Genomic DNA, 27,413 nt, shown 5'->3' with positions numbered 1-27,413 from the left:
TAGTTAGAGCATCTCTTATGATTTTTGAGGAGGTTTTGCAAGTATGACTAGGAAAGAATATATGGGAGTGAAGGACAAAAAAAGGAAAACATAATTGTTAGAAAAAATATTTAAAAAAAAAAAATTTACGCGCCCAGAGGGCATGTGCAGTACATGCCATGCAGAGCTTTTTATTTATTTCTCTCTCCTCATAGGTCCCACGATGCATATTAAATTTCATCTCTCTCCTCTCTCCTCCAAATCATAATCTCTCACCTCCATGTCATTAAAAAAAAAAACAAGAAAGAACCATTGATGGAGATGCTCTTATAGGGGAGAGAAACAAAACAAAACCAGAAAAACCCACAGAGGTGACCACTTTAACGAGGCTAGCAAGCGTGTGAGATGTACGTGCCCGTCGGGCGCGTGAGTAAACCCCACATAGGTTTTTGTTTTGTTTGTCATAAAAAAATTATGTAACAATTCACACTTGCAGGAAGGGCTATGTCAGTCGTTATACGGTGGACCATGATAACAAAATGATGCCGTTTCAGTAAGTAGGGGAAAGTTAGAAACGGTTGTCGTAAGTTGTAACGGAGCTGCGCAACTGATACTATAGTTCATCTCAAAAGATACTGCCTCACATTTGTTTTTATGTTATCGAATGAAACTATAGTTATATCGAAATGTAACTGTAGTTGTGTTGAAATGTAACTGCAGTGTATATAAACTAATACTGAATAACAGTTTCACATTTTTGGGTGTATATTGTCCAATGAAACTGTAGTTATATCGAAATGATATTGTAGTCGTGTTGAAAGGAAACTGTAGTGTATTATAAAAGAAACTATAGTTGTGTTTAAAGGAAACTGACTAACAATTTCACATATTTGAGTGTATAATGTCGAATGAAACTGCAGTTATATCGAAAAGGAAATGCAGTTGTGTTGAAAAGGGAACTGGAGTTGTGTTGAAAAGGAACTACAGTTGTGTTGAAAGAGAACTGTAGTTGAGCGGAACGGAACCGTTTTAGTTGTTTGTTTTCGTTAATCAAAACGACGTCGTTTTGATGCATGGTCCACAATCCATTGTGGACCGCGGGGCTATGTGGGCTAGTGTAAAATGGAAAATTGGAAGATTTTCTAGAAAAATAGAAAATTGGATAAGTGCGAAAATGAAAAATGAAAAACTTGTTTACTAAAAGCTATTCTGCAATTCCTTATCTTCTCTCCATTCTTCACTTTATGTATGTTTTTTTGGAGAATCCAATTTTGGACTTCTCCAAATAGATAAATGGAGAAAACATGGGTTCTCCCTAAACGGTTAATGATTTGAATCCTTCCCTAAGCGCCTCCTCTTTCTTTTTAACTTCTCCCTCTTCCTGTGTTTATCCCTTTATTATGATTATTATTATTATTATTATTATTATTATTAACAGCAGCAGCAGAAGATAGTAGTAGCAGTAGCCGTAGTAGTAGTAGATAGTAGTAGTAGATAGTAGCAGCAGGAAATACTACTACTACTATTGCTATTGTTACTGCTGCTACTGCTACTACTGCTGGTGCTGCTGCTATTGCTACTCCTACTGCTATTGCTACTACTGCTACTACTCCTCCTCCTACTACTACAGTACTACTACTGCTGCTATTACTGATGCTACTCCTGCTGCTACTATTGCTACTTACTACAGCTACTACTACTACTATTATTATTGTAACTGCTACTGCTACTATTACTGCTGCTACTACTACTGCTGCTACTGTTGCTGCTACTACTACTGCTGCTACTGCTTCTATTGCTACTGCTACTACTACTATTGCTACTACTGTTGCTGTTGCAGCTGCTACTCTTGCTGCTCCTACTACTCTTGCTGCTCCTACTGCTCATACTCATACTACTCATACTACTACTATACTGCTGCTGGTGTTACTACTTGCTACTACTACTGCTACTGTTACTGCTACTACTTTCTCCTTATTGTTTAATAATGGAGTCTGTTTTTGTCTCTGCCTCCGACCTATCCCCCAAGACGAGGAAAAACTCTATAAGGCTTCGCTTGATACGTTGTTATTTGTCTAGGGAATATCAATGCTCTGCGGTCAACCAACAAATACTCGAGTGCTTATACCGTGCATGACTCCCAGGTGAATTGCTTGATGCGTTGCTATTTGTCCAGGGAATATCAACACTCTACGGTCAACCAACAAACACTCGAGTGCTTATACCATGCATGACTCCCAAGTGAATTTTTCCCTAATATATTGTTATACCTACTGAATAACAAAATATAAGTGTAGCTTAAAATTCTGCAATAACTGAGCATGCATCAAATAATTAAATTAATGATATATAAATGGATCAACAATGCACATTATCTACATATTGCATTTATAGACTTATTTTAGAACCATGTATCGCAAACTCCAGGCTTTGTTTTAAAATTGAATTTTTGTGCAAGTTCCTAATTTTACATTTTTAGAAGTGTCAAAGTGAATATCTCTAAGTGAAACCAAAATATATACAATATAATAATTAAGTTTGAAGTGTATCATCTGAGATATTTGTTTAACTTAATTTGTGGACTTACTGTTATACACTTATACATTTATAAGAACACTTCACGGTGTTCAATAGAGTAACCATTGAACAGTTTATAGTGTTCAATAGTATTAATAATATATTTATGAAAATGTTGAGACAATATATCGATTTCTTCGTCTCACTACGAAGAATCCGAATTCAATTTGACTCGACCAAAATCAAAAGCTAGTAGACCTCACATATACTTGTACCACAAAATAACCACTTAAAATATTATTTTTGCCAAGAAATTAAAATTCTAACATGTCTAATTATATTTTGGTATATAGTTAGAACACCACTATCCCTTAAATAATCTAAACTTCTGCCATGAACGGTGAACCTCAAGTTCTGCCATAAACCTCGTTGCAACTCCAACTCCGAATGTAAAGGCACACATATATCCACTTGCCAAAACCCTAAACCCAACTCTCCCAGATGCAAACATTATTATAAGTGAACAAAAATTGAACTCGTTTACAAACATTTATAAATCTGGTATTGAGAAAATATCATTTTTAGTCCCTCAACTATAATATATGTATCAATTTTGGTCCTTGACTATTAAAAATTTCAAACTAGGTGCATGACTATTCAATTTGTATCACATTTGGTCCTTGACTATTAACATTTTCAAATTAGGTGCATGACTATTCATTTTGTATCATATTTAGTCCTGTCGTTAAATTTTCCGGCCAAATTTCCGGTGAAGTCACCGGTGACCGACTAATTTATTTAATTTTTATTTTAAAAATTATTTTAATACTCCGTAACTCTTAAATAAAAAAAACTTTAAAAAAATAAAATAGAAAACGCCGGTCACCCCGTTGACTTCGCCGGAAATTTGGCCGGAAAATTTAACGGCATGACCAAATGTGATACAAAATGAATAGTCATGCACCTAATTTGAAAATGTTAATAGTCAAGGATCAAAAGTGATACAAATTGAATAGTGATGGACCTTGACGGTAACAATGTGTTACCGGTATGTATTTGAGTATTATTTGAATATAATGTTGATACAGTGTTTTGGTATTTGAGTACAATATTGAGTGCAATGCTTAGTGTACAAGGTGAGTTGAGTGTAGTTTTGTCTGGTTCAAGTGTCGTAAGAAGTGTCGTCCCTCTATAAGTGTTTTTGTGAGCCTTTTATTTTGTTCAGCTCAGTAATGGAGCATTAAGGCTGCTGAACGTTGGTTATCAATGCTGTCAATGCTGAGGAGCTGAACGTCTGAGGAGCTGAACGTTGGTCATCAATGCTGAGGAGTTGGACCATTGCGCATTGATGCTGAGGAGTGAGGTGTTGAGCGGTTGGTTGAACGTCCGTTGCCTTGCCTCTGGGTCCTGCTAGTGGTTCCGGGTCGGGTGCTACTAGCCTGATTACTCTGTCACCAGTCCCCGCACTCCCTAGCCAACGAGAGTGGTTGGGGTGGTTTGGGAGTAATGACCAGCGTAAAAATTGTTTTTGTTTGTATTTTTTTTTTTTGCATGCTCACCTCGGCCAGTGCCGAGGTTACGGCGCCAGGCCGGGGTCACGGTACGTGACTGTACCTCGGCGCTGGGCCGAGGTCACGTCGTTGATTTTTTTTTTTTTTGCTCAGGGCTCTTGTGTGAGTTCACTTCGACCATTCGTAGGTTCGGTCAAAGGTTAGCTCTCCCGTCAGGTAGCTAGCGAGATCGGATCTCGTGCTGGACCTAAGGGACTAGAGTGTGGTGTTTTGCTCAGGGCTCTTGCGTGAGTTCACTTCGACCATCCGTAGGTTCGGTCGAAGGTCAGCTCTCCCGTCAGGTAGCTAGCGAGATCAGATCTCGTGTTGGCCTTAAGGGTTTAGAGCTTAGATTTTTTATTATTATTTTGTTTTTTAACAAAATTGATCAAGGCAGACCATGACCAACTACTGAGTCCTTTTGCTTATGGAGGTGAACGCACAAGTGAAGGAGGCAGATGTACAAGTGCAGGAGGAGGACGCCCGCTTGATGAGGTGACGCTGCTTGAGGATCAGCGCCACTTAATGAGGTGACACCCGTTTGAGGAGCAGCGCCACTTGATGGGGTGTCGCCCGCTTGATGAGGTGACGCTGCTTGAGGAGCAACGCCACTTGAAAAGGGTGGATGCACTAGATGAGGTGACGCTTGCTTGATGAGGTGACACTGCTTGAAGGTCAGCGCCACTTGATGAGGTGACACCCGCTTGATGAGGTAACTCTGTTGCTTGGAAGTCCACGGCTTGGATGGGAGCCGCATTCACTCGGTAACGCTGCTTGTAAGTCCACTCCTTGGATGGGAGCAGCGTTGGCTAGGTAACGCCATTGCTTACAAGAGGTGAACGCACAAGTGAAGGAGGCGGACGCACTTGAGGAGGAAGCACCATTGCTTGGAAGTCCACGGCCTGGATGGGAGCCGCGTTCACTCGGTAACGCCACTGCTTGTAAGTCCATTACTTGGATGGGAGCAGCGTTCATTGGGCAACGCTACTGCTTACAAGACTGAAGTGTTGAACTTTGGGTCTTGAACGTGGTTCCGGGTCGGGTATCCGATTATCCTGTCACCAGTCCCCCCACTCCCTAGCCAACGAGAGTGGTTGAGGTGGTTTGGGAGTAACGACGTGTCTAAAATTTTGTGTGTGTGTGTGTGTGCTTTTTTTTGTTTTTTTGTTTTTTTTTTGTTTTTTTGACGCCCTGAGCGCGAGATTGGCCGAGGACTGACCTCGGCCAAAATGGAGAGTTTTTGACGGACCATCATCGAATTACATGTTTTTTGCGTTGCGCGGACTTTTCCTCTAGCTCACTATTTCTTGCTTCCACGTCCAGGTCGCACCTCCTCTTCTTGGTGTTGGAAGCTGAAGGCTCATGATCTTCTTCCTTTCGCCACACATTGTCGGGTAGGCTTTTTTTTTTTATGTTGGTACTGTCCCGGATACTCAACGATTTGGGTAAAATATCCTCTCTGCACCAGTTCCTCTATTTGTCCTTTTAAAGTATGACACTCGTCAGTATCATGTCCAACCTTCCGGTGGAACCGACAGTACTTAGTTTGGTCCTCGCCCGTAGAAACTGCCATACACTCTGAGGGAAAATGCACCATTCCCATTTCCTCAGCGTGACTTAGAATCACGCAAATCGGGTGAGTAAGCGGTGTTAAGTGCCGCGGTGAGGCGAGACGAGGTCGCTCATCTCTTCCCTTCGTTGAGGGTGGTTGGTTTGGTCGTGGTGCCTGGCTGGGCGAACCAGCATTATCAGGTCGCACACTCTTTCGTCCTTCCTCCTCATCCTTTTTTCTCCTGTCAGCCTCCTCTGCGTCTGCGTACCGGTTGGCCGTTCTCATGAGTTCCTCATAAGAGCGTGGGTGGTGGGCATTTAGTTGTTTGTGGAAATCGCCTGACCTCAGTGCTTGGATGAAGATGAGAATTGCTGCCTTCGAGTCGAAGTCATATACGCTGTTGACTTCTTTTTTCCATTTGCTTAAGAAGTCTTGCAGGCTTTCCCCCTTATCCTGCTTTACCCCGCCGAGATGTGAGAATGGTTTCTTATGTTGTATACTTCCTGAGAAATAGGACAAGAAACTCTTGGATAGCTCTGCAAAAGTTTGAATTGATCCGTCCGGGATTGTGTTAAACCAATCTTGAGTCGTTCCGTCCAAAGTGGACAAGAACGCTCTGCACATGATGGCATCGCTTGCCCCAATTATTACCATGGCTGCCTTGTATCTTGTCATATGGGTACGCGGGTCAGAAGTGCCAGTGTAGGCCTTGATTGTGGGTAGTCGAAAGTCTTTTGGAAGAGGAACTTCTATTATGTCAGAAGAGAATGGGGCAGCCATTCTTACCTCTGGTTCTGGTGAGTGTTATCTTGCTTCTACTTTCTTCTCCAAGTCGTCTATCTGCCTTTGGAGCCTTTCAACCAGGTCTTCTTGTGGTGTTCTGTGTCTAGTGGAGTGACGCGGAGCCAGCCCACCAGATTCGCCCATCCTTTCTCTGGGCGGTCGTTTGGTTATTGCCTTGCTTGCTTGTTAACGGGGACCTCTATTGGAGGATCCTTGCACCCCCAGCCGATCTCGGACAGATCTAGAAGCCATCGGCCGTTCTCGAGCAGATCTGGAAATTGGCTGAGGTCCGCCTTCCTGTCGTTGAGTTCTGTCTCGCCTCGGAGATTGCACTTCCTCCTCCAGAGGGGGCGGTGGCGGTAGAGTCTGGCCTTGCATTCCTGCGACTAGCTGGGCTATTGTCGCCGCCGCCTGTTGGATGACCTGTGCTGCTGCCTGAAAGTCCACCGCCTGGGCGGGAGCAGTAGTCGCTGGGAGGGGAGCAGCAGTCGCTAGGAGGGGAGTGTGGCCACCACCATGGTTATTGTTGAGTTGGCTACGGAGATCACCTTCTCTGCGGTGATTGTTGTTGAGCTGGCTGGGAAGGTCACCACCGCGGTTACTATTGAGCTGCTCACGAAGATCGCCCGAGGGGTGACCCTTGTTCACCTGACGAGGAGTATGCGAGCTGCTTGATCCGGATGCCATTGACCGTGACGAGATGAACTGAGTGGTTTGTGATTTTGTGAATTTAGCCTGAGATATGATCTCGGCTCTCAATGAAAGCACCAATGACGGTAATAATGTGTTACCGGTATGTATTTGAGTATTATTTGAATATAATGTTGATACAGTGTTTTGGTATTTGAGTACAATATTGAGTGCAATGCTCAGTGTACAAGGTGAGTTGAGTGTAGTTTTGTCTGGTTCAAGTGTCGTAAGAAGTGTCGTCCCTCTACAAGTGTTTTTGTGAGCCTTTTATTTTGTTCAGCTCAGTAATGGAGCATTAAGGCTGCTGAACGTTGGTCATCAATGCTGTCAATGCTGAGGAGCTAAACGTCTGAGGAGCTGAACGTTGGTCATCAATGCTGAGGGTCAATGCTGAGGAGTTGGACCGTTGCGCATTGATGCTGAGGAGTGAGGTGTTGAGCGGTTGGTTGAACGTCCGTTGCCTTGCCTCTGGGTCCTGCTAGTGGTTCCGGGTCGGGTGCTACTAGCCTGATTACTCTGTCATACCTAATTTGAAAATTTTAATAGTCAAGGATCAAAATTGATACATGTATTATAATTGAGGGACTAAAAATGATATTTTCTCATTTGGTATTAGAATGTGCTGAACAAATGTACACGGAGTAATTGTGTAAGGATATTTTGCACATTTGAGCGACACTTTGACCTTGTTTGATAACATAGTTAGTTTATTAGCTAATTTTGACTTATTTGATCACTATTAAACCAAGTTAAACAACCAATATATATACGTGTTTGGTTAATTATTTTTTTGTAACAGCTCATTGTTCCAAAACACTAAAATTCAAAAAGTTACTCAAAGCAATTTTTTTGATCAATTTTTCGAGAAATTCATTTTGTATGTAATCATCTATCAGCTAACAGCTAATTACCAAATATTTTCTACAATCTGATAATATTATCACCTAGTCAAATTCACTAACGCACTCAGCTAACAACTATTTATCAAACACCCAATTATGGCTATTGCCTTTCGAAATTTAAATTTGAAATAAAAATTTAGTAGAGTAGATCGTGTATTACATACATTAATATTATATTGTATTCATTACGATGAAGTTATATCACACCATTTATCTTTATAATAAAGAGATTATTTATGGCTGTTTGATTTTTAGAATCAACATTACGTATCCGAAACAAACGGCTTCTTCCGTTTCATTTTTTTTTTCCTAATTTGAAATTAGCAGAAAGTAGTTGTAAGTTGTTAATTTGTTATACTAATTACGGCTTAACCACCTTAATTTCATCATGTTGCTCAACGGTGTTCCTGAAAGTACACAAACGATAGCTTGTATACTACTATCATTGAGCCGTTCATCCACTCATCACCAAACCACGAATATTTTACTTACATTCAAAAATATAATATTGGTTTTGAATCCCTACTTTTTCTTTGAGTAAGAGTTAAATTTTACTGGTCCCAGGAATTAATTAAACAATTGATTTGGTAACTATAAACTTTCAAATTTGACTCCATGTGGGAGCTGCTTATTTACCTTAGCTTATCGATCAGTTTGAGCTGGTCATCTACGGACAACCTATGTTTATTTACATCTTTGTAGTCTTTTGCCAACTAGGGTTACAAGGCAAGAAGGCAAGCTTAACACAGAGCGCATCTTAGGGTAACAGTAACAAATTTTTCTGTAAATCAAAAACTTTATGAGCGTAGTTTAGGAAAATTTTGAAATAGTGTTATAGTAATGGGATACTGGATGACGTATGAAAAAAGTAATATTAGTTATTTTAATTTGTGGATGAAATTGTAGAGTTTATTCAGATAAAACTAGGTTGAAACTTTAAATTTTAAAAATAGTTATAGTATCAAAATAAATGAAGAAAATATTGCATTAATCATGTAGACTATGATTGAATAAATAGTACTCAATTCGTCTCAATTTTATATGTCTTAAGGATGACAAAATTATCTATTTGTAATAAAATTCTTTATTGTAATTATTTTAGTAATTGTTTGTAAATAAAAATACCTTTATTTTATTTAATATAAAATTTCATAATGCAAATTACTATAGATATTTTAAATGGGGCGTTGAAATGTTGGTGAGTAGAACATAAACATATAAATGGAAAATTGAGATTTCCCTCAAATGGTACGCTAATCTAGTTAACTCAATATTTGAATTATTCGTATATGCACATTATCCTTTTAATTGTTACGCTAATCTAGTAAACTCAATATTTGAATTATTCGTATATGCACATTATCCTTTTAATTGTTACGTTCTAAATGTGGCTATTTCCCCTCTCTGTTATTACATCCCTTTTACAGTTAAATGTAATATTAAAATAGAAAGACTCTTGTGCGCACTAAGCAAATGTCTAGCCTCTGTGTTCAGTTAAGTTAACATGATTTACACCTTTCTAACTGTTTTGTCTGGTCGGAGCGTGGAGGGTCATTGGGGTTGGGCATTCAACATTTTGGGAGCAAAAAATAGAAATTTCATATCCATTAAAGTTTTTACTTTACATTTAGCGATCCAAATGAGAGAATAGAAAAAAGACTAAAAGAGAGTGTCAAAAGCGATGACACGTGAAGAGAGCGAAAGATGTTGCGGAAGTTGCACAACCTGCACAATATTTTTAAAATTTAAAACCAAAAAAGGTTATTTTTTATTGACTCTGGTGAGAAACAACCTCTATGCAAGAATTGTAGACTGATTAAGACCACAAATTTTAAATGATCAATGGTCAGATTTGAAAGGAAAAACGCAACTGCTTCTCGTTAATTGAGAAGCACGTGCACAACTAAACCCTCAAATAAGGGAAAATCAGTAAATGATGCGCCCAATAACCAAACTACACAAGGAAACCCTGTGCAACTTGCCATTTGTGATTCATTATCTCTGAAACTCAAACCTATAGTAAATCACTACCAACACCCAAATTCATCAATGTTTGGATTAAACACAGTGTCGTCGGAAAACCATAGACATAGGCGAACAAATGAAATTTAAATACGGTGTCCAACTCACAACGAGTTGTACAACCACAACAACTGGACCTAGTGCAACTTGCCATTTGCGTCTGCCATCCCTGAAACTCAAACCTATAGCAAACCACTACCAACAATCAAACTCAAAGTTATGATCATATGCAGAGTCACCAGAAAATCATAGATAAATGCGAACAAATAAATTCGAAATACGCTGCACAACTCACAACGAGTTGCACAAATAACACAATCGAATACACAATAGTAGCACCCAGAGTACATGCAATATTATACTTGAATAAAGAACGAAAAAAAAAAACTCATCACTCTCCATGGACGAACACACGGTAAAAGACGACGAAATAACACCTCCAATCTTGCAGTAGAAAACCGAACAATAAAATTGAAAACACACTTCCAATCACGCATGCAACATACATATACCCCAACATGCAGTTACAAAAATGCACAAAATGACCCTACGACCACTACTTAAAAAACAGAGGAATCCGATTACATCTACAATTATCTATAATTTAGGGACGAAAAATACAAATTTTCTTTGTTTATATTAAAAAATTATTTCTTTATTTACAAACATGTCAGTATGTCACCATCGCTTTAAACTTTTAGGGGGCGTTTGGTTCACGGAATGTTAGATTACCTTAGGGAATGTTAGATATCTGGAAATGTTAGATAACTGGGAATGTTAGATTCATGTGTTTGGTTTAAAATTAAAGTAGGTAAATAAGACAACAGAAATAAGATAAATTGATTAAAATTTCAAAAGCTCAATATTAGGAATAAGATAAGGGAATGTGAGATTACCTAAGAAATCGGGGTGTATCTCACATTCCCTTCCAATGGCTAAAAATTTCATCGGGAGGTTATGGTACATTCCCTGGGAATCTTACATAACCTAACAAAACATGGGAATCTTATATTATCAAACAAATATAACCTTAGTTATCTTATATAACTTGAAGCAAACGCCCCCAGTATTTCCATGGTAAAATTGTTCATACAATTTGAATTTTAAACTTCATTAAAAAAAATAAATGAAAAGGAGTAACAAATACGGAGTAAAGAAGAATTAATCCCAGGTGGCCCCACGTGGCCCACGCATATATAATGTACAAACCTGCCACGCCTGGTAAAAACATTATTTTAACCATGGTTAAAGTCAATCTCAAGCCTATATTAAAACGCCTTCATTTTGTCCTTGTCCGTCTCCTGGCGCTCACTTCTTTCAAGTTTCCTTCCTCAACCCACTCCACCTCGAGTCTCGCGTCTCCATTCTCCCGCACAGAGAGAGAGACAGACAGAGAGACAAAGAGAGTATTAAACAATTCTGCTGATGATTCCTCTGCTGCTTCTTCTTTGTAGAGATATATAGACACTGATAGATCTAGACAGAGGAACAGAAGAGGACTGAGAGGCAGTGACACTGTTTTGCTTGGCAGGAAATGACGGTTTTTGGACATTCAGGTGGAGGCGGCGGTTTCCTGGCCGGAAAGCAGGTTTTTCCGGTGAACTACGAAGCTGAGGTGTCACGACGCCTTCTGGAAGCTTCGCATTCCAACGATCTAGCAACGGCGCTTGAGTGCCTCCAGGATTCGTTCGTCGACGTCAACTTCGTCGGCGATGTGTGTCTCAAGGTGCGCAAGGCGGAGGTGGTGCTGCGCGAGGAGTCTCCCAACGAAGTTCGAGTCGGTTACGAGGAGTTTAAGACCGACGTCACCTCATTGTTCCTGGCCGTGCATAACGGCAATGTCGCACTCGTGAGGAAACTGCTGGTGAGTGCGAATCTGAACTCAGCTCTCATTTATAAAACCGGTGTCGAGCCTTCTATTCTATGGTTTCTCTGAGTATAAAATTTTGTTTTTGTTTTTGTTTTTTTGTTTTTTTTTGGAAATTCTGCTGTATGCTTCTATTGATTGGTTGCTAAATGCGTCTCTTGAGGTTTTGCTCACCTGGGATGCATTTTGGATTCGTCCTACTACTCACTGGTGCTTTATTCAAATTCAAATTGTTGCTAAACGAACCTTGACCTTTTACTTTTGCGTTGAATTTTGAATAGCTGCGGGATCCACTATCAGAATATCTGTCACTATCTGAGTTTTTAAGGCTCACCAGCTGTTTTCTCATTGCTACTATGTTTAGCTTAGATCTCTAGTTGCAACCAATTATTTGCAACAGTTGGCTTGCATTCGCTTGCTCATTTAGTTGATCATAAAGCACTGAATTTTCCCAAGTTGTATTATTGATCTTTTTATCTGATTTACATTGCCTAAATTCATAGTTTTAATCTGAATTTACTACGTAGTATTATCTTGACCTCTCTTCATCATCTCTTTTCCAAATATTTCATACCAGAATGCATTTTTATCTGCATCAAATAGGTTTTATAGAGCAATTAGCTCACTCAGGGGACTGCTAACGACAACTTGGGCTTTCTTTAGGGATTTCCATACATCAATGACTGGGCTTTCACTTTTTAGTACACTTGCTGCTCCTCCTCTCCCAGCTTTGTCTTTATGGTCATCTTTATTTTAACATGTGGTCCCATATTGAGACTGCCAATCTGATTTCTGAGGGGCGGAGCTCTTTCGTTGGTTCTATCCTGGTGTTTTTTTTTTTTTTTTAAATTTTTTTTTAAAATTTTTATATTGAATTAAAGTTGAAAAATCAAGAAATAGATTCTTTAGAGCTGGAAGCATAAGGTATGAGCTATAATGGCGGTACTCAGCACCACTGCTCTACATAACTATGCTCACACACCTATGTTATCAGCAATCAAACTGCCAAGTAATGTGGCTTTTTTTTTTTCCATACAAATATACAATTAAATACTTCAATTAAACCAGAAACCAGACTCTAATTAAATCTACACTGAAATTTCTTCCATGATGTTGACAAGCACATAGTAATAGAACTATTTTTTGAAGTGTATATTCCATCAGAACATGGTTCAATACAAGTAAGCTTGTCTTCATACTCTTCATTTTGTTAAATGAATTTGAAAGAACATCTTCTGTAAGTTCATGAATGCAACAATTTCTTTGTGTTTTTTATACCAGTTTAGCACTTAAAATGGTTTATGAAAGTTTGCTTTTCTATTTGGCAGAGTATTGGAGCAGATGTGAACCAGAAACTTTTCAGGGGATATGCAACTACAGTAGCTGTGAGGGAGAACCACCTTGAGATTTTGGAGATGTTACTCAAGGCTGGGGCTTCTCAACAGGCCTGTGAGGAAGCTTTGCTAGAAGCCAGCTGCTATGGACATGCAAGGATAGCAGAGTTGTTAATGGGATCTGACCTCATTCGGCCTCGCATTGCTGTACATGCTCTCTTTACTGCATGCTGCAGGGGATTTGCAAATGTGGTGGATGCTCTCCTGAAGGTGAGATTGACATGAGTTTAAACCCCATTTTTCTGAGCTGCTTAAGATTCTCAGTGAGGATAATCATATATTTCCAACCAGCTTATTCTGTTAGTCTTTAGTTTGACAAAAACTGAAATCTACTTAAATAATGTACTAAAAATTGTATCATTTTCCTTGCCAAGAAAAGATTTACTAATTTCCTCCTGTTAATGGTAATCCATTTCCTTTCTTTTGTTGATTAACAAAAACAGTAAGCCTTCTTCTTTACCTCATCACCTACAGTATAATTGTTATCTTGACATCACTGCTGTCTTTGTGGTGGCAGTGTGGAGTGGATGTGAATGCAATTAGTCGTGTGCTTCTCCAGTCATGCAAACCATCTCTGCACACAAATGTTGACTGTACAGCTCTTGTGGCTGCTATTGTTAGTAGGCAAGTCTCAGTAGTCCGTCTTCTGCTAGAGGTAATTGCTGCAGGATTAAATGCTCTCCGAGTACATTACTTTTAATTATGTCATATTCCTATTCAAGATCCTTCAGAAGATTTGATTATACTCCGTATTCGTTATCAAGATCCTTTAAACAAGTGATTAAAAACCAAAAAGATCATTAAAAAGCAAAAATGCATTATTTTTTTTTGGTTCAACAAAAATGCATTATGCTTGTCTTTTGAAGTAGAAATTCTGAAATTTCTTTTCTTTCCATGTTTAAAACATTTGAATGATGTCTTTTCCCATATTTGAAAAACAAGGCTGGTGCTAAAACTGATGTTAAAGTGCGGCTTGGAGCGTGGTCATGGGATGCAGCTTCAGGTGAAGAATTCAGAGTAGGTGCTGGGCTAGCTGATCCCTATGACATTACTTGGTGTGCTGTAGAGTACTTTGAAGAAAGTGGTGTCATTTTGCGCTCTCTTCTCGAGCACATGCCTCCTAACGTGTCTCACTGTGGAAGGACTCTGTTACATCATGCCATTCTTTGTGGCAATGCAGGAGCTGTCAAGGTACTTTTAGAATGTGGTGCTCATGTGGAGTCTCCAGTTAAAACCACCCGGAAAACTGAGTTCTGCCCTTTACATATGGCTGTACGCCTTGGATATTCAACTGTTCTCAAGTGTCTAATTGACTTTGGCTGTGACATAGATTCAAAAACAGAATCCAGCGAGACAGGTCTTATGATCTGTGCTAGATACAAACAAGAAGAGTGCCTCAAAATCTTGCTCAGACATGGTGCTGATTTAGGCTTAGTAAATACAGCCGGTCAATCAGCAAGTTCGATTGCTGGTTCCAACCGATGGCAGCTTGGTTTTCAGGAAGCAGTCCTGAGCATCATCCGCGATGGAAAGGTTCCTAAGTCAAGCAATATGTCCATATTCTCTCCTTTACTGTTTGTTGCTCAATCTGGAGATGTTTTGGCACTAAAAGCTCTCATTGAGCAAGGGATCAATCTTGATAATCAAGATGAAAGCGGTTTCTCTGCTGTTATGGTTGCTGCAAGGGAAGGCCATGTTGATACCTTCCGGTTGCTTGTATTCTCTGGAGCCAATGTCAGACTCTGCAATAAGTCTGGGGACACAGCACTAACACTCTGTGCACTGAATTACAAGCGCGATCTCTTTGAAAAGGTTTTGCTCGAGTTCGCTATTGAACAAGGTAACCGTTATGCTGGAGGATTTTATGCTCTACATTGTGCTGCTCGTCGGGGGGACTTGGATGCAGTGAAAGTGTTATTAAGTAGGGGTTATGACGTAAACGTATCTGATGTGGATGGTAACACACCCCTTATTCTGGCAGCCCGCGAAGGTCACAGCCAAGCATGTGAAGTATTGATCTCTCACGGAGCTTGTTGTGACGCCAAGAATGCAAAGGGTGAAACTGCGCTATCACTAGCAAGAACGAAACATAAAAATGAGGCAGAGTACGTGATATTAGACGAACTTGCTCGAAAACTGGTCTTAACTGGCTCCCATTTACAGAAACACACAAAGGGAGGCAAAGGAGCTGTGCACATAAAAGAAGTTAGAATGGTGGAAGGCGGAATCTTGTGCTGGGGAAAATCAAGCAGGCGCAATGTCATATGCCAGGCAGCAGAAGTCGGCCCCAGCATTAGCTTTCGAAAAACTAGGCAACGGAAGGGTGACACAGAAGAGGCAGGACTATTTCGTGTGATCACAACAAAGAACAAGGAAGTGCACTTTGTGTGTGAGGGTGGATTTGAGATGGCGGAGTTGTGGGTGAGGGGACTAAAGCTCGTGACAAGAGAGGCTGTTTCCGGCAGAGGCAATATAATGTAGGTATTTAGGCTATCTTAAAAAAAAAGCTTTGTGCAGTAGTACTTCACCTCGAAGCACTTCCAAGTTTGAACTTAGATCAATGTAAATGTTTTCCATTCACAACGTCTTCGTACTCATATTTTTCTGCTACATATTGGGGTAGTATTAGTATAGGCCTCCAAATACACCTTAGTAGAGTAAAACTTCTACTCCTAAAAGACTCATTTATTTAACAATTAGCTCAAGTGCTCAACTCACATATAGAGAAACACACAGTCAGACACCATATTGCTGGGACAGGCTAAGAAATACAAACTAAACTTGACCTATTTCAAGAATTCATTGCCTATTGTTATAAATACTCAAAAATCAAAACTAATACCTAACTTAAAAAAAAAAAATACTTCACATGTTCATAGTTACATACTTATACATAGGTCTTGAGATATGTTCATGACATTCAAAATATAGTCGAAATTGAGAAATCGAAGACTAAACTCGTCCTAGAAATTGAGTGCATTGCTAAATGATGTGGCAAGAGAGAGAAATTGTTTAATTTTTCTTTTTTGGTGTTTTCAACTTACATGGATAGCAAAGTGAGAGAGAATTGACTAACTTAGCAAGTGGAGAGAAAATCAAGGATGCTAGCTTTTCCTATGTGTATTGTCAATGCAGCACATTTCACATTTGTTTTTATTAATTACTTATTATTATTATTATTATTATTATTATTATATTTATAATATAATATGAAAGTGAGGCTCATTTTTGAAAATGAGAGAGATTTGTAGGGATGTAGAAATGTAGAATAAATAGTGAAGAAAATTTTATAAATTTAATGATGTGAAAGTGAGATTCATTTTAAAAAGTAAGAAATATTTGTAAGGATAAGAATAACCTAAGTTATCTAAAACAAAAACAAAAAAACTTAGATAGATACATAGCACTAAATGAAAAATTTACAAAGTGAAGGGGGAAAACCGATACATTTCCAAAGCTGAAGGATGTGTAGGATAATTTCCCACTTTCTTCATCACTGGTGTTCCCGCTGGTAGCCTAATAGTTGAGTACAAGGGGACAAAGCAAAACCATATATGCGGTCCAAAACACTCCTCCGCTCCAAAAGAATTGTGAATCAGATATTTTCCCTTTCTTCAAACTGTAGTGTTAAGTAAGCAGCAAATATCTTCCATGTTCACAGACTGATACAGCAATGATATCCTCTATGCACCACGTCCGATGCCCCATCCCCGGCCTCGCGTTTCTTGAAAGAACATCTCTACCCATTAAGTATCCGTAAGTTCTTCAAATTACTCTCTGGTTTTTATGTTTTAGCGTATTGGTGGTTTTGTAACCTGCAAATATCTTCCCTTCCATGTTCACAGAGTAACAGAGTCGAGCTGTACAGCAATGATGTCCTCTATCCATGTCCGATGCTCCCCCACCCTGTGGCTGGGGCTTGCATTTCTTGGAAACACACCTTCACTCATTAGGTATCCTCCGTGACTTCTAATTTCTTGTTTGCTAATTTTTAGGATCTCTTCTTATATTTATGCGCATTCAGAGGGGGTTTAAATTCCTGGGAAATGTGAAAAATATTTCAAAGGAATGTATGTAAAAAAGAGTTGAGAGAAACAAATTTCTTTGATAAATAGTGTTGTTATCCAGGAGGAGACAAATTTCTTATATTTATAAATTACATAATTGAATAAATTTGGTTGAACCCTAGTCTCATGGGAAAAAGAATCCTATCTACCCTGGGTGGGGTGTTTGACTGTAATAGGTAAATTTCACTTGGCATGGACAAAAATAGGCAGATTTCAAATGTTGGACAAAAATGGGTGAATCTTGTTTGGGAAATGCTATTCTGTCAAACTTTGTCAGTAAGGCATTCTCCAAATGTGTTTCACTTATCTCTAACATTAATTTCTGGCTTTTTACATGGGAAATTAAATAATGTGTTTGCTGTTATTTTTATTTCTCCAGAAATACGCCATCTTTTTTTCTACATGAAACGCATTTTCAAAATGTGTTTCTTATATTATACAATGGGAAATTCCAAATCAGTTTCTTGTAAAATACGGGTTTTCTCTTCTTACCCAATATGAGAAGAAACACATTAGGCATCCCTAATATTCTTCACTCTGTAGCAGCACCTCCAGCCACTAGTCACCATTGTCGCGCTGGACTCTGTACTGCACATTCCGCTTGCTTGTTGCCCATTTTTGTCCGACTTTTAAAATCTGCCTATTTTTGTCCATGCCAAGTGAAAAGTGCCTATTAGCGTCAAAAGTCCATATTTTCTGTTATGATCTTTTTGAATTCCTTATCAACCTCCTCAAGTAAGGTAAAAATCATTTGCCATTCATTATGTACAGTATATGAATAAACTCCATGGATGTTTCTCTCTGCATTAGGTTGGTGATGTACATGTAATTCTGTTTTATATTTTATTTCTTTACAGAAATAGGGTGTTGTTTCCTCGAAATGTTTTCTCTTGCCCAGCAAAGTTTGGTAGGTGACTGATTCTTCCAACTTTCTACATTAACCATTTCATAGACTTATTGCAGCATGACAAAGAAAAAAAGTATATCTATGAGTGCTCTAAGTTTGCTTTGATAATTAACAGCTGAATCTGAGCTAGAAGGCTCTTTTAGCTTCAGGACGGTGCCCCCAAACCTGGTAGCAGCAGAGAAAGAAGAAGCTAAGGCGGTGTTGACCTTATTTCTGAAGAAACAAGGCTTAAGCAATGCAGGTTCGGCAAGAATTATCAAAAAATCAGAAGCCTTCATTGATCACCTTGTCTCACGGCTTCACTCCATTCATAAGTCTCACTATCTTGTTGGTATGGTTCAAGCCTCAAGGAGATTGGTTTTTTTTTTTTTTTTTTTTTTTTCCTTCTATTTTGCCAATTTGTCTTCCCTTTGCCTCTCTGAATCTGTTACTGCTCTATCTTTATTCCTCTTACTACACTAACGTCATCTATTTTTGTTCTGTTGTCGATTTATGACACTGCAGGCAGGGAACTTACGACACTTGAGATCAGGGATGCCCTTATCCCGTACCTTGAAACCCTTCACGAGGAATATGGAGACATTCTGGTAGATGTTGTAGAAAGCTACCCCAACCTTCCCGTTAAAGTTGAAGAGAAAGAAGAAGAAGATATTCATAAACCTCCTCTTCCAACTACACCATCTTCTCCCCCTAGTGCTATCCTCGACTCCAAGAAGCTTAAGGCCTTGGCTCGTGTGACTGATCCTGGTCCAAAAAGGAAGCTCCCTTCATATGTTCCATACCTCGCGGAGCTTGGAATGGATATCGAATTGATTAGAAAAATTACGCGTAAATTTCCAGCATTTGCTTTCTACAGTTTGGAGGGAAAAATTAAGCCGGTGGTTGAATTTCTTCTTGAACTCGGAATACCAAAATCACAGGTTGTCACCATTCTCACCAAGAGACCTCAACTTTGTGGAATTAGCCTCTCAGAAAATTTGATTCCCACCATGACATTTTTAGAGAACTTGGGAGTAGACAAAACGCAATGGGCAAAAGTTATATACCGGTCCCCTTCACTTCTTACTTACAGCAAGCCAAGATTGAAAGTGACTGTTGACTTTTTGTACGAAATGGGTCTATCGGCTGAGAGTGTGAGCAAGGTTCTAACTCGCTGCCCAAACATTATTAGTTATAGCGTGGAGGACAAACTAAGGCCTGCAGCAGAGTACTTCCGTTCCTTGGGGGTTGATGTTGCAACTCTCCTTTATCGATGCCCTCAAACTTTTGGTCTAAGCATCAACACTCATATAAAGCCCACAACAGAATTCTTCGTGGGCAAGGGGTACAGCGTGGCAGAGGTTGCAAGTATGGTGTCAAAGTATGCTGCCTTGTATACTTTTAGCTTGGCTACATTGGTCTTGAAATGGGATTTCTTTTTGACCATGGGTTATCCAAAGTCGGAATTGATCAAGTTTCCTCAGTATTTTGGTTATAGTTTGGAAGAAAGGATCAAGCCTAGGTATGCCATTATGATAGATAATGGCGTGAGGCTGTTATTGAACCAGTTGCTGTCTCTATCAGACGACGAGTTTGACAAAGCTTTGAAGAAGAAACTGAAGAAGCTAGATGAAAATTAGCATTGCTTGTTTTCTCGTGGGAATGAATCACAAGAAACTAGCCCTTATATGGAATTTCGGCAGTAAGGCTTCAGACATGTTCATGTAAGTAAATGCCAACACAACGCTCTCTGGTGATATGCAGTTGGAGAAAACTGATTGAATGCACTTTTCCTATTTGCATTAGGTTGCGAGAAACTGTCAACAACAATCGGCCTGAAGCCTTTTACCTTCTAATCAACTGGTTTCTTGCTAAACGGTAAGTGTTCTCTCCGGGAGTTCAAAACTAAGAAAGTAAGAATCACTACTTAAAGTATCCACCACATATATGCCATTGTTTTCGGGCATAGCTTCTCTGTTGTAGCTTTGATATATGCGAGCCATCATTGTTTTCTTGGTGACAGAAACCATGGACAAAAGCAAAGTGACTGACTGGGTGAGAGTTGGAAAATCTGGAAATTTTCATCATGTTATGTAGCCTAGTCATATGAATGTTTACTTCCTTCAGCTGTATGATGTATATCCACTATTGACTTGATGTATCTTGCAAATACTCTACAGTAGAGTGGTAACTCTAACAGTACTGTTGTTGAAATTGTAGTTAATGAAACCTGAATAATGCAAGTACAAGGTTGCAACTAGCAAGAGTTTTGCCCCTAAATGATTACTGCTTGTCTATTTCTCTGTTTTTCTTTTTGGTCTTTGGTCCCATAAATCTTACTACTAAGACAACCTAAATTCTTTTTATTTGATCTGTACAGACACACTAGGGTTCTGCTTGGCACGCCTAACTGAAAAACTAGTAGCTAATAAGTTAACTAATTGAAATTAAAGTGTTTGAAAAATTAATTGTTGAATTACGATAAACTAAGGTATTAGGATTTTAATTAATGAAAGGTAAATTGTGTCATTTTTTATAAATTAATAAAGATAAAAATAAAAAAAAGTTAAAAATCAAGAGCTTTAGGTAACTAGCTATTAATTTGAATGATGGAAGAATGAGTGTCTAACAAATTATTTTATATACTGCTAAAGTTAAAATAAAATTTTCTAAGTGACAAACAAAAAAAATGCCATCTAGCTCTTGTAGCTCAGTTGGTTAGAGCACCCGTTTAGTAAGCGGGAGGTCTTGAGTTCGACTCTCAACAAGAGCATTATATTTTAGTGAAGAAATAGTTAGTTGCTAGTGGTAACTGGTAAGTACTATTGCATTATTAGTATAGAAATTATAACTCAGTGTTATTTTAGAAATTAGATCTCAACAACTAAATGATTAGTTATTATAATTCATAATTAAATTTCAATAAATAATTATACAATCATTATAATATCTATAAAAAATTATTTTGTAATAATCATATATAAGTAATATAACTAACAAATTTATTTTTGTTATGAAGATTTAACCATGTGACCATTATCATTAGTAGTTAGTTATTTTTCTAGTTTCTAGGAAAGTATATATTTTGTATCATGTTGTTAGTTAATTGTATGAATGAGAAAACTTCCCCTACTCTCAATTACTGTTGGTACTTTTCTCTCTCTGTTTGCATTCTATTACAGTCACGTAATATACATTATAATCTACAATAACCGGAGATCAACAACAGAAGGAAGCCTAAATTTACAAGAAGTTATCAACATGAAACTCTTAGTCATTCTTCGGTGAACGGTATGAATATTCTGGACTTTGATTATTATTATCTAAAGTTGTCTAAGGTGATTTTATGTGTGAGGCATGCCATTATCTTATTGTATATGATGCTCTATTTTATTGTACTGCAATTATAAGTCTTTGATTAGGATTGTATTTACATTATCAATACATGATATTATGTGAAGTAATATGCTATAACGAAAAGGGAATAAAATTTGCTGTAAATAAAATATGTACTCCGCGTTGCTTCATATTTCTTTCACTCTGTGCCCTGATCGGCTTCACCACTCCAACATGCTTTGGCGAGGGGTGGAGTCAGAGGAGGCCGTAGATCCAAACTCGATTTACCGCTGGTCACTGATGATTAAAATGGTGATAGTAAAAAAGAGAATGTAAATGTCGTTCCGCTGAGAATTGAGACTATGACACGTACTTGTATGAATTGTAACATTCTAAACACTAATGTATTGGAATTCAGAAAGATCCAAGCAAATTATGACTGAGTATGGAAAATAAAAGGAATGAAAATTAAACAAGGGATAAACTATGTGATAAAAGAATGTGTCAGATTAGGGGTATTGCAATCTTGATGCTCTAACAATCTAAAAATTAAGGGAAAACAATTAACCAAGGGAATATTGGCAATACACTTAAGAATTCAAGTTCAAGCTACTTTCGTAATTAATAAACAAGAATTTGGCAAAGATTGCCCCACTTTCGTGATGCATCAATCCTAACTTTAAAACACAAAAGCATTATAAGCCCCCAAATTACCCCTATTGTCATAGTAGGAAAATTGGGTTTGATATTGGTTAGGTTTGAGTCTTTCACCCAACTTTCGTTGCGGTGAAATCCTCTCCAAGACAAGCAATCAATTGTGGTCATCAATTAATAACAAGTAGAATTCAATTCACAATTCAACATAAACCCTAGGTAAACAATTTAATCCCTTTATGCAATAATCACAATTCTAGCATCAAGAATAACAATAGGACCCTAATCTGAACCTATAAACGGACTACTCACACATTATTAAAGTAACTAAAGCAAACCAAGAATGAAACATCCAAGACATGGTAACAAATCTGAGAAATAAAGTAATAAATAGAAAGAGAATTTTACTAACAATAGAAGAGTCAATCCGAATCCAATCCACGATTCCAAGCTTGAAAACAAGTTAAAGTATGTAAATCTGGTCTAAACTATGCTAAGGAAAACTATGGAGAGAAGGAAAAATAAACTAAACTAAGCTAGGGCGCGAAATACCCAAAAAATCTGAAAAAACGCGACTTTAAGTACTGGACTGCAGCAAAGGTCACGACCATGCACACGGTGGCCGGGAGGTGGTTGGGATTTGCTGTTGTCCGCTTGGCAGCACACGAGCACCCTCACGGTCGTGTGCGTGGCCGTGAGGTGCCCTCCTCTTTTGATTGTTGACTCCTTTTGTGCTAGATTCCTATGCTTCCAAAACTTGTTCAAAATGTCCAAAAATCCTTCCTCTGCTCCTCGTTGTGAATAAACTAAGCCTTAGGAAAATGTAACACACAAACGAGTCTCAAATTCACCAAGATAAAAAAAATAACACTAGTACAGAATCAGTCATATGAATCTGCGTCCGAAGTTTAAAAACTGGATGCCTAATGTGGGGCGGTGGCATTTTTGTAATTAAAATTAAATATTTAATTATGTTTTATTTTTTTTTTTAAAAATAATGTACTGTCAGCGTCCGAAGTTAGAGCTTTGGACGCATGTAGTATTTCGCATCAAGCCAGCTGCGTCCGAAGTTATGGGTTTAATTTATTTCTACGCAAGGGTTAGATCAGATCCTCTCCTCGCCCTTCTTCTTCACTTCTTCTCCACCACACCATCCCGCACGAGGTCACACTCCTCTCGTAGCCGCTCGCTCACCGCACGCCGTCCAGCCACCGCCTTCTCCATTCTCCCACACTATTGGCGTACGAAGCCGTCTAGATCTGACGCAGTCTAACGCCGCAGCCCTACGCGCCGTCCAGATCTGACGCCGTCCAACCCTCTAGCCGCGCCATCGCCGTCCACCTCCTCCACGTGTGTGGGTTCAACCGCCGCCGCTCCTCGCCGCCGTCGCCTTTCCCCCGCTCCTCGCCGGTCGCCCGTCTCAGGTACGTACGTTACTTTATTTTATTTATTTGTTTTATATTTAAGAACTATTTATTATTGTTTATTTTAATTTTGATTAATTATTGTGTGTTATTGTATACGTTAGGTATTAATGTTGTGATAGTTTAATTAAAAAAAAAGGTTTTTGTTTGATTCCCTGACAAGAATGTTATGCTTTTCATGGGATATAAGAGCTTTGCCCAAGTTCTTACACAATTTAAATTTATAACCAGTTTGTTAATGTGATTTTTTCTTTTTTTTTTTAGATTGGAATGTGTGTTTTTTTTTTTTTTTTNTTTTTTTTTTTTTTTTGGGTGGGTGGGGGGTGATGGGAGGTAGTGCTCCTTGTACACGTGTATGTATGATTTCATTAGCGGTTGGAATGAGGCTCAAATTTTGGCACTTCCACAACTGTTAACGTGTTTACGATGTCATTTCAGTAATGCGATTTTGTCTCAAATATGTTGTAAATTGTGCTCTGCAGAACCGATTGCTTGCAATGAACTACATACATGTAGGAACTGATGATAAATTATATGAGGCTCACAGGTACCTACTACCATTAATGAAATGTGTGTTTCTGTGTACTGGGTATGGAAGGTGCTGAACCTCTTCTCCTGCTGTATGCCCCTCTTGTCAATGCACACATAAAAGGGTTTCTGTATCACAGAAACCTCTAGCATAGTGATAACTTTGTTAATATAACATATAGATTAATTTGATAGCATCAGATCAAGTAAAGCTCCTCTTCTTAAAGATGAGACTTTGTGTTTTATTCAAATGTCCTAAAAGTCTGAAACTCCAATTTACAAAAGTTTTTTGGAATGTTTTGTCAGGGCATGTAGTAATGGCAGTCATTTAGAACTTTAAATTTTATAAATAAACTAATCTGACTGTGGACTACAGTTCTTGAAACAAACATGTAGACATAAACTAGTATACATATATATTTGGTTAAAGTTGTGTTGTTTTTACATCTTTTTTACTTGAATTTGTACATGCAGGGACTGGGGCAGACACTTCATGCGATTGTTTCCACAATATACTTCATGGGACAATCCAAAAGACCCAAAAAAACTACTGATTATTGGATATGTGTCTCCTGATTAGTTCACTCATTCTGTGTCATATTTTATTGAGGCTCCCCTTACCTATCATGACTATGCAAATTATGAATTGGTCATCTATTCAACTGTTGTTAAGGTACCGTCATATTACATTTGTAAATTTCCTCGTATCTCTAAATACTTCTAGTAATTATTCCATCGATTGGTTTGAAGAACCATAACTTTCTTTTTTTCACTGTTATACAATGGTGTTGCAGGCAGATGCAAAAACCAACAAATTTAGAGATAGAGTTTTGAAAAAGGGTGGGGTTTGGAGAGATATCTATGGGATTGATGAGAAAAAAATTGCTAGCATGGTCAGAGAAGATAAGGTTGACATCTTGGTAGAACTCACTGGTCATACTGCAAACAATAAGCTGGGAATGATGGCATGTCGACCTGCCCCTGTTTAGGTAAGATAGGTGTACAAGTAACCTGATCACCTTTTTTATTTATGGTGCTTTTACTTTATGATTTATTAGAATCTCAGTATGGATTTTTCCTGATAGTTGACAAAGACCAACTTTGTAAGTAATGCTTATTTATGGGTCTTGGGACTGCTATGACTTTTGATGTGCCATGTAGAAGAAGCGTAAATAGTTGACCATTTTGGCATATGTACAGTTGTACACTGTTACTCCTCCTAACTTTAAGGATTTAGTACTTACATTATAACATGTGACAATTTAAAGACAATACAAGGTCTAACCATTCTATGTTTAATCATTGTACTGTAGTAATGCCATTACTGTTGCGATAAGCTTTTGAAAACGAGCTTCCTTTTCCAGTCAGTGTAGATTCTCCAATCATTACTTTACCTAAGATCATAATCCCAGCTTTGGTTGAAGCCTTAGAGGTAAATTATCTCATGCTTGCTTCTGAAACTGAAATTTATTAATCGACATAAACTGGTTTGTTCCTTTAAAGATGGCATGAAATTGCTTCTCATAGGCACCAACCATAAAACTTCAAGTGCAAGCATTGGTGGCATTGAATAGATGCATGCATGTTTTTTCTCCTTCATTTTAAATAGTGATTATTGTTCTTGAAATACTAGTGCATCTTATATTTCTTGAATTCATTTTCAGATTGCAAAAACTTGGGCTCCAGATAACGATGAAATTATTGGCAGCATATGGAAGGTTTTCTCAGCATGGTTCGACAGGAAAGAAGAAAGAGAGAATGCAGAAAAGTATAGCTTAGAACCGACCAATGAGGAAATTCAGGAGAACAATGTTTTGCAGCAAAGCAAGTGTTTTACTTTCCTTTGAGCTGAATGAAGTATTGATCTGCAATTATTTTTTGACCACTAGTATGAAATTTCTTATGTTTTTCATAAATATTTTGAAACAGGTTCGTATTTGCTTGCAAATTTCGTTAAAAAGGCCGAGTACTCAAAATATCATTACTGAAATTGTTTACCTAAAAATAATGTGGGTATGTCACTTCCTTGCAACTCACTTAACTACTATCTTAATTTCCTTGTGTGTATCATATTACAAAACAATCCTTTTAGAATTTGACTAATGTTTCTTAGGCATGTTTTTGCAGCAAAAGGATACAACACCTGAAGAAAGAAGAATGGCCTTTGACATTTTTCATTTCATTGCTGAGGAATCCAGAGAACAGGGTTTAATGCTGCATGCAAAATATATCTCATTTCTATTTGAAGCTTACATGTATATAGTTCTAGACATTCAACAGGTTTCTGTTTACACGCATCTGTAGTTATTACACACCTCACATACAAATAAAGGTTAGTTACGATTCCACTTATGCTCAGATACTTCCCATCTGCCTGCAGATCGCCGCCCGTGCAATTGGTATATATGTTGAGTTTGATAGATAAACGATTAAGCAGCATCTTCGAGGTAGCAGTTCGATTACATAGTGTTTTCACTTTGTTCATTTGTATATATGTTTTTCTGTTGTGAACTGCCTGCAAGAAATTCCAACGTTGTCTACTCTCAGTCTGATCTGCAGATGAACTGTCTAGTCTGGAATTCATACTTCAGCACACTAACGAACACATGGCTAAAGAAGCTGCTATTTGTGCTTGTGGAAAGTCTGTTTCTTCCTTTGTGGTGAAGAAATTAACTTGTACGAGGTAAGCACTTTAATTTTGATTGATTCAAACTGCTGAGCATTTCCGACTACTTGTTGAATGCATATATATATATATATATATATATATATATATATATATATATATAATGCAAGATATATGCCGATGGCTAGTCCATTTGCCGATAAGACACTAGACTGATGAAACAAAAACTGCCCATGAACTTCTTTATTGCATTGTTGAGAAGTGAGTATTTCCTGCCTGACCTTCAGCAATTAGAATCCACTGCAAATGGGTAAGAACCATGAGGGGACATAAGTGATTATTGTTATATTTATGCAGCTTGAAGTATATTTGTGCTTCTTTTCCCAATACTTCTTATTAGCATTTTTATTTTGAACTTTTTTGGTTGATCATCCAATTTATGAAACTCATTTGTTTCCTTTATTGTTAGCTTTTGGAATCTTGCAATAATCTAGTGGTGTGAAGATAAATGTTGTTGTAAAAGATAAATGTGGTGTGTATTTGAATTACCATATTTAAATTTGTGAGGTTATTGTTTGCATCTTTTAGTGAAGTATCATTCCACTTTCCTTTTTCCAAAAGAAAGGAAACAAGAGC

The 27,413-nt window shown here is 38.1% G+C and overlaps 2 protein-coding genes, 1 long non-coding RNA gene and 1 other non-coding gene across 9 annotated transcripts; all 4 read left to right on the top strand.

Annotated features, from left to right (window-relative positions):
- Positions 1–11,222: 11,222 nt before the first annotated feature.
- On the top strand, positions 11,223–15,866 carry LOC116021752 (ankyrin repeat domain-containing protein 50). 3 transcript variants are annotated; one of them, XM_031262223.1, is made up of 4 exons: positions 11,223–11,859; positions 13,191–13,466; positions 13,774–13,911; positions 14,199–15,866. In XM_031262223.1, exons 1-4 carry the CDS (start codon positions 11,530–11,532, stop codon positions 15,735–15,737), a joined length of 2,283 nt encoding a protein of 760 aa, XP_031118083.1. In that variant the 5' UTR covers positions 11,223–11,529; the 3' UTR covers positions 15,738–15,866. The 3 variants fall into 3 exon arrangements, with proteins under 3 accessions (XP_031118083.1, XP_031118086.1, XP_031118085.1); XM_031262226.1 differs by lacking the exon at positions 11,223–11,859 and adding an exon at positions 12,978–13,043; XM_031262225.1 differs by lacking the exon at positions 11,223–11,859 and adding an exon at positions 13,016–13,099.
- A 926-nt stretch (positions 15,867–16,792) lies between these two features.
- On the top strand, positions 16,793–20,489 carry LOC116022876 (transcription termination factor MTERF5, chloroplastic-like). 4 transcript variants are annotated; one of them, XR_004099305.1, is made up of 7 exons: positions 16,793–17,012; positions 17,102–17,209; positions 18,181–18,230; positions 18,346–18,561; positions 18,735–19,933; positions 20,016–20,087; positions 20,233–20,489. XR_004099305.1 is itself a non-coding variant. In XM_031263763.1 (5 exons), exons 1-5 carry the CDS (start codon positions 16,930–16,932, stop codon positions 19,847–19,849), a joined length of 1,572 nt encoding a protein of 523 aa, XP_031119623.1. In that variant the 5' UTR covers positions 16,793–16,929; the 3' UTR covers positions 19,850–20,489. The 4 variants fall into 4 exon arrangements, 1 of the variants encoding a protein (XP_031119623.1); XR_004099303.1 differs by having other exon boundaries at positions 20,016–20,489; XR_004099304.1 differs by having other exon boundaries at positions 18,735–20,087.
- A 419-nt stretch (positions 20,490–20,908) lies between these two features.
- Positions 20,909–20,982, top strand: TRNAT-AGU. The gene has a single exon. It is a non-coding gene; the product is annotated as a tRNA-Thr (tRNA).
- A 2,273-nt stretch (positions 20,983–23,255) lies between these two features.
- On the top strand, positions 23,256–25,975 carry LOC116021977. The gene is made up of 5 exons (XR_004099121.1): positions 23,256–23,623; positions 24,106–24,170; positions 24,626–24,824; positions 24,946–25,140; positions 25,816–25,975. It is a non-coding gene; the product is annotated as an uncharacterized LOC116021977 (long non-coding RNA).
- Positions 25,976–27,413: the final 1,438 nt, after the last annotated feature.

This window comes from Ipomoea triloba, chromosome 6, assembly GCF_003576645.1.
Source record: "Ipomoea triloba cultivar NCNSP0323 chromosome 6, ASM357664v1".
Taxonomy (NCBI): Eukaryota; Viridiplantae; Streptophyta; class Magnoliopsida; order Solanales; family Convolvulaceae; genus Ipomoea; species Ipomoea triloba.
Note: the sequence above shows the minus strand (reverse complement) of the source record. Positions and strands in the feature narration are given on the sequence as shown.

Excerpts from the sequence above, each read along its gene's own strand:
- LOC116021752 (XM_031262223.1), top strand. The coding sequence starts at position 11,530 with ATGACGGTTTTTGGACATTCAGGTGGAGGCGGCGGTTTCCTGGCCGGA. Across the intron at positions 13,467-13,773 it reads TGGTGGATGCTCTCCTGAAG|TGTGGAGTGGATGTGAATGC; the intron begins GTGAGATTGACA and ends TTGTGGTGGCAG. Across the intron at positions 13,912-14,198 it reads TAGTCCGTCTTCTGCTAGAG|GCTGGTGCTAAAACTGATGT; the intron begins GTAATTGCTGCA and ends TTGAAAAACAAG.
- LOC116022876 (XM_031263763.1), top strand. The coding sequence starts at position 16,930 with ATGATATCCTCTATGCACCACGTCCGATGCCCCATCCCCGGCCTCGCG. Across the intron at positions 17,013-17,101 it reads TCTCTACCCATTAAGTATCC|AGTAACAGAGTCGAGCTGTA; the intron begins GTAAGTTCTTCA and ends CCATGTTCACAG. Across the intron at positions 18,562-18,734 it reads TAAGTCTCACTATCTTGTTG|GCAGGGAACTTACGACACTT; the intron begins GTATGGTTCAAG and ends ATGACACTGCAG.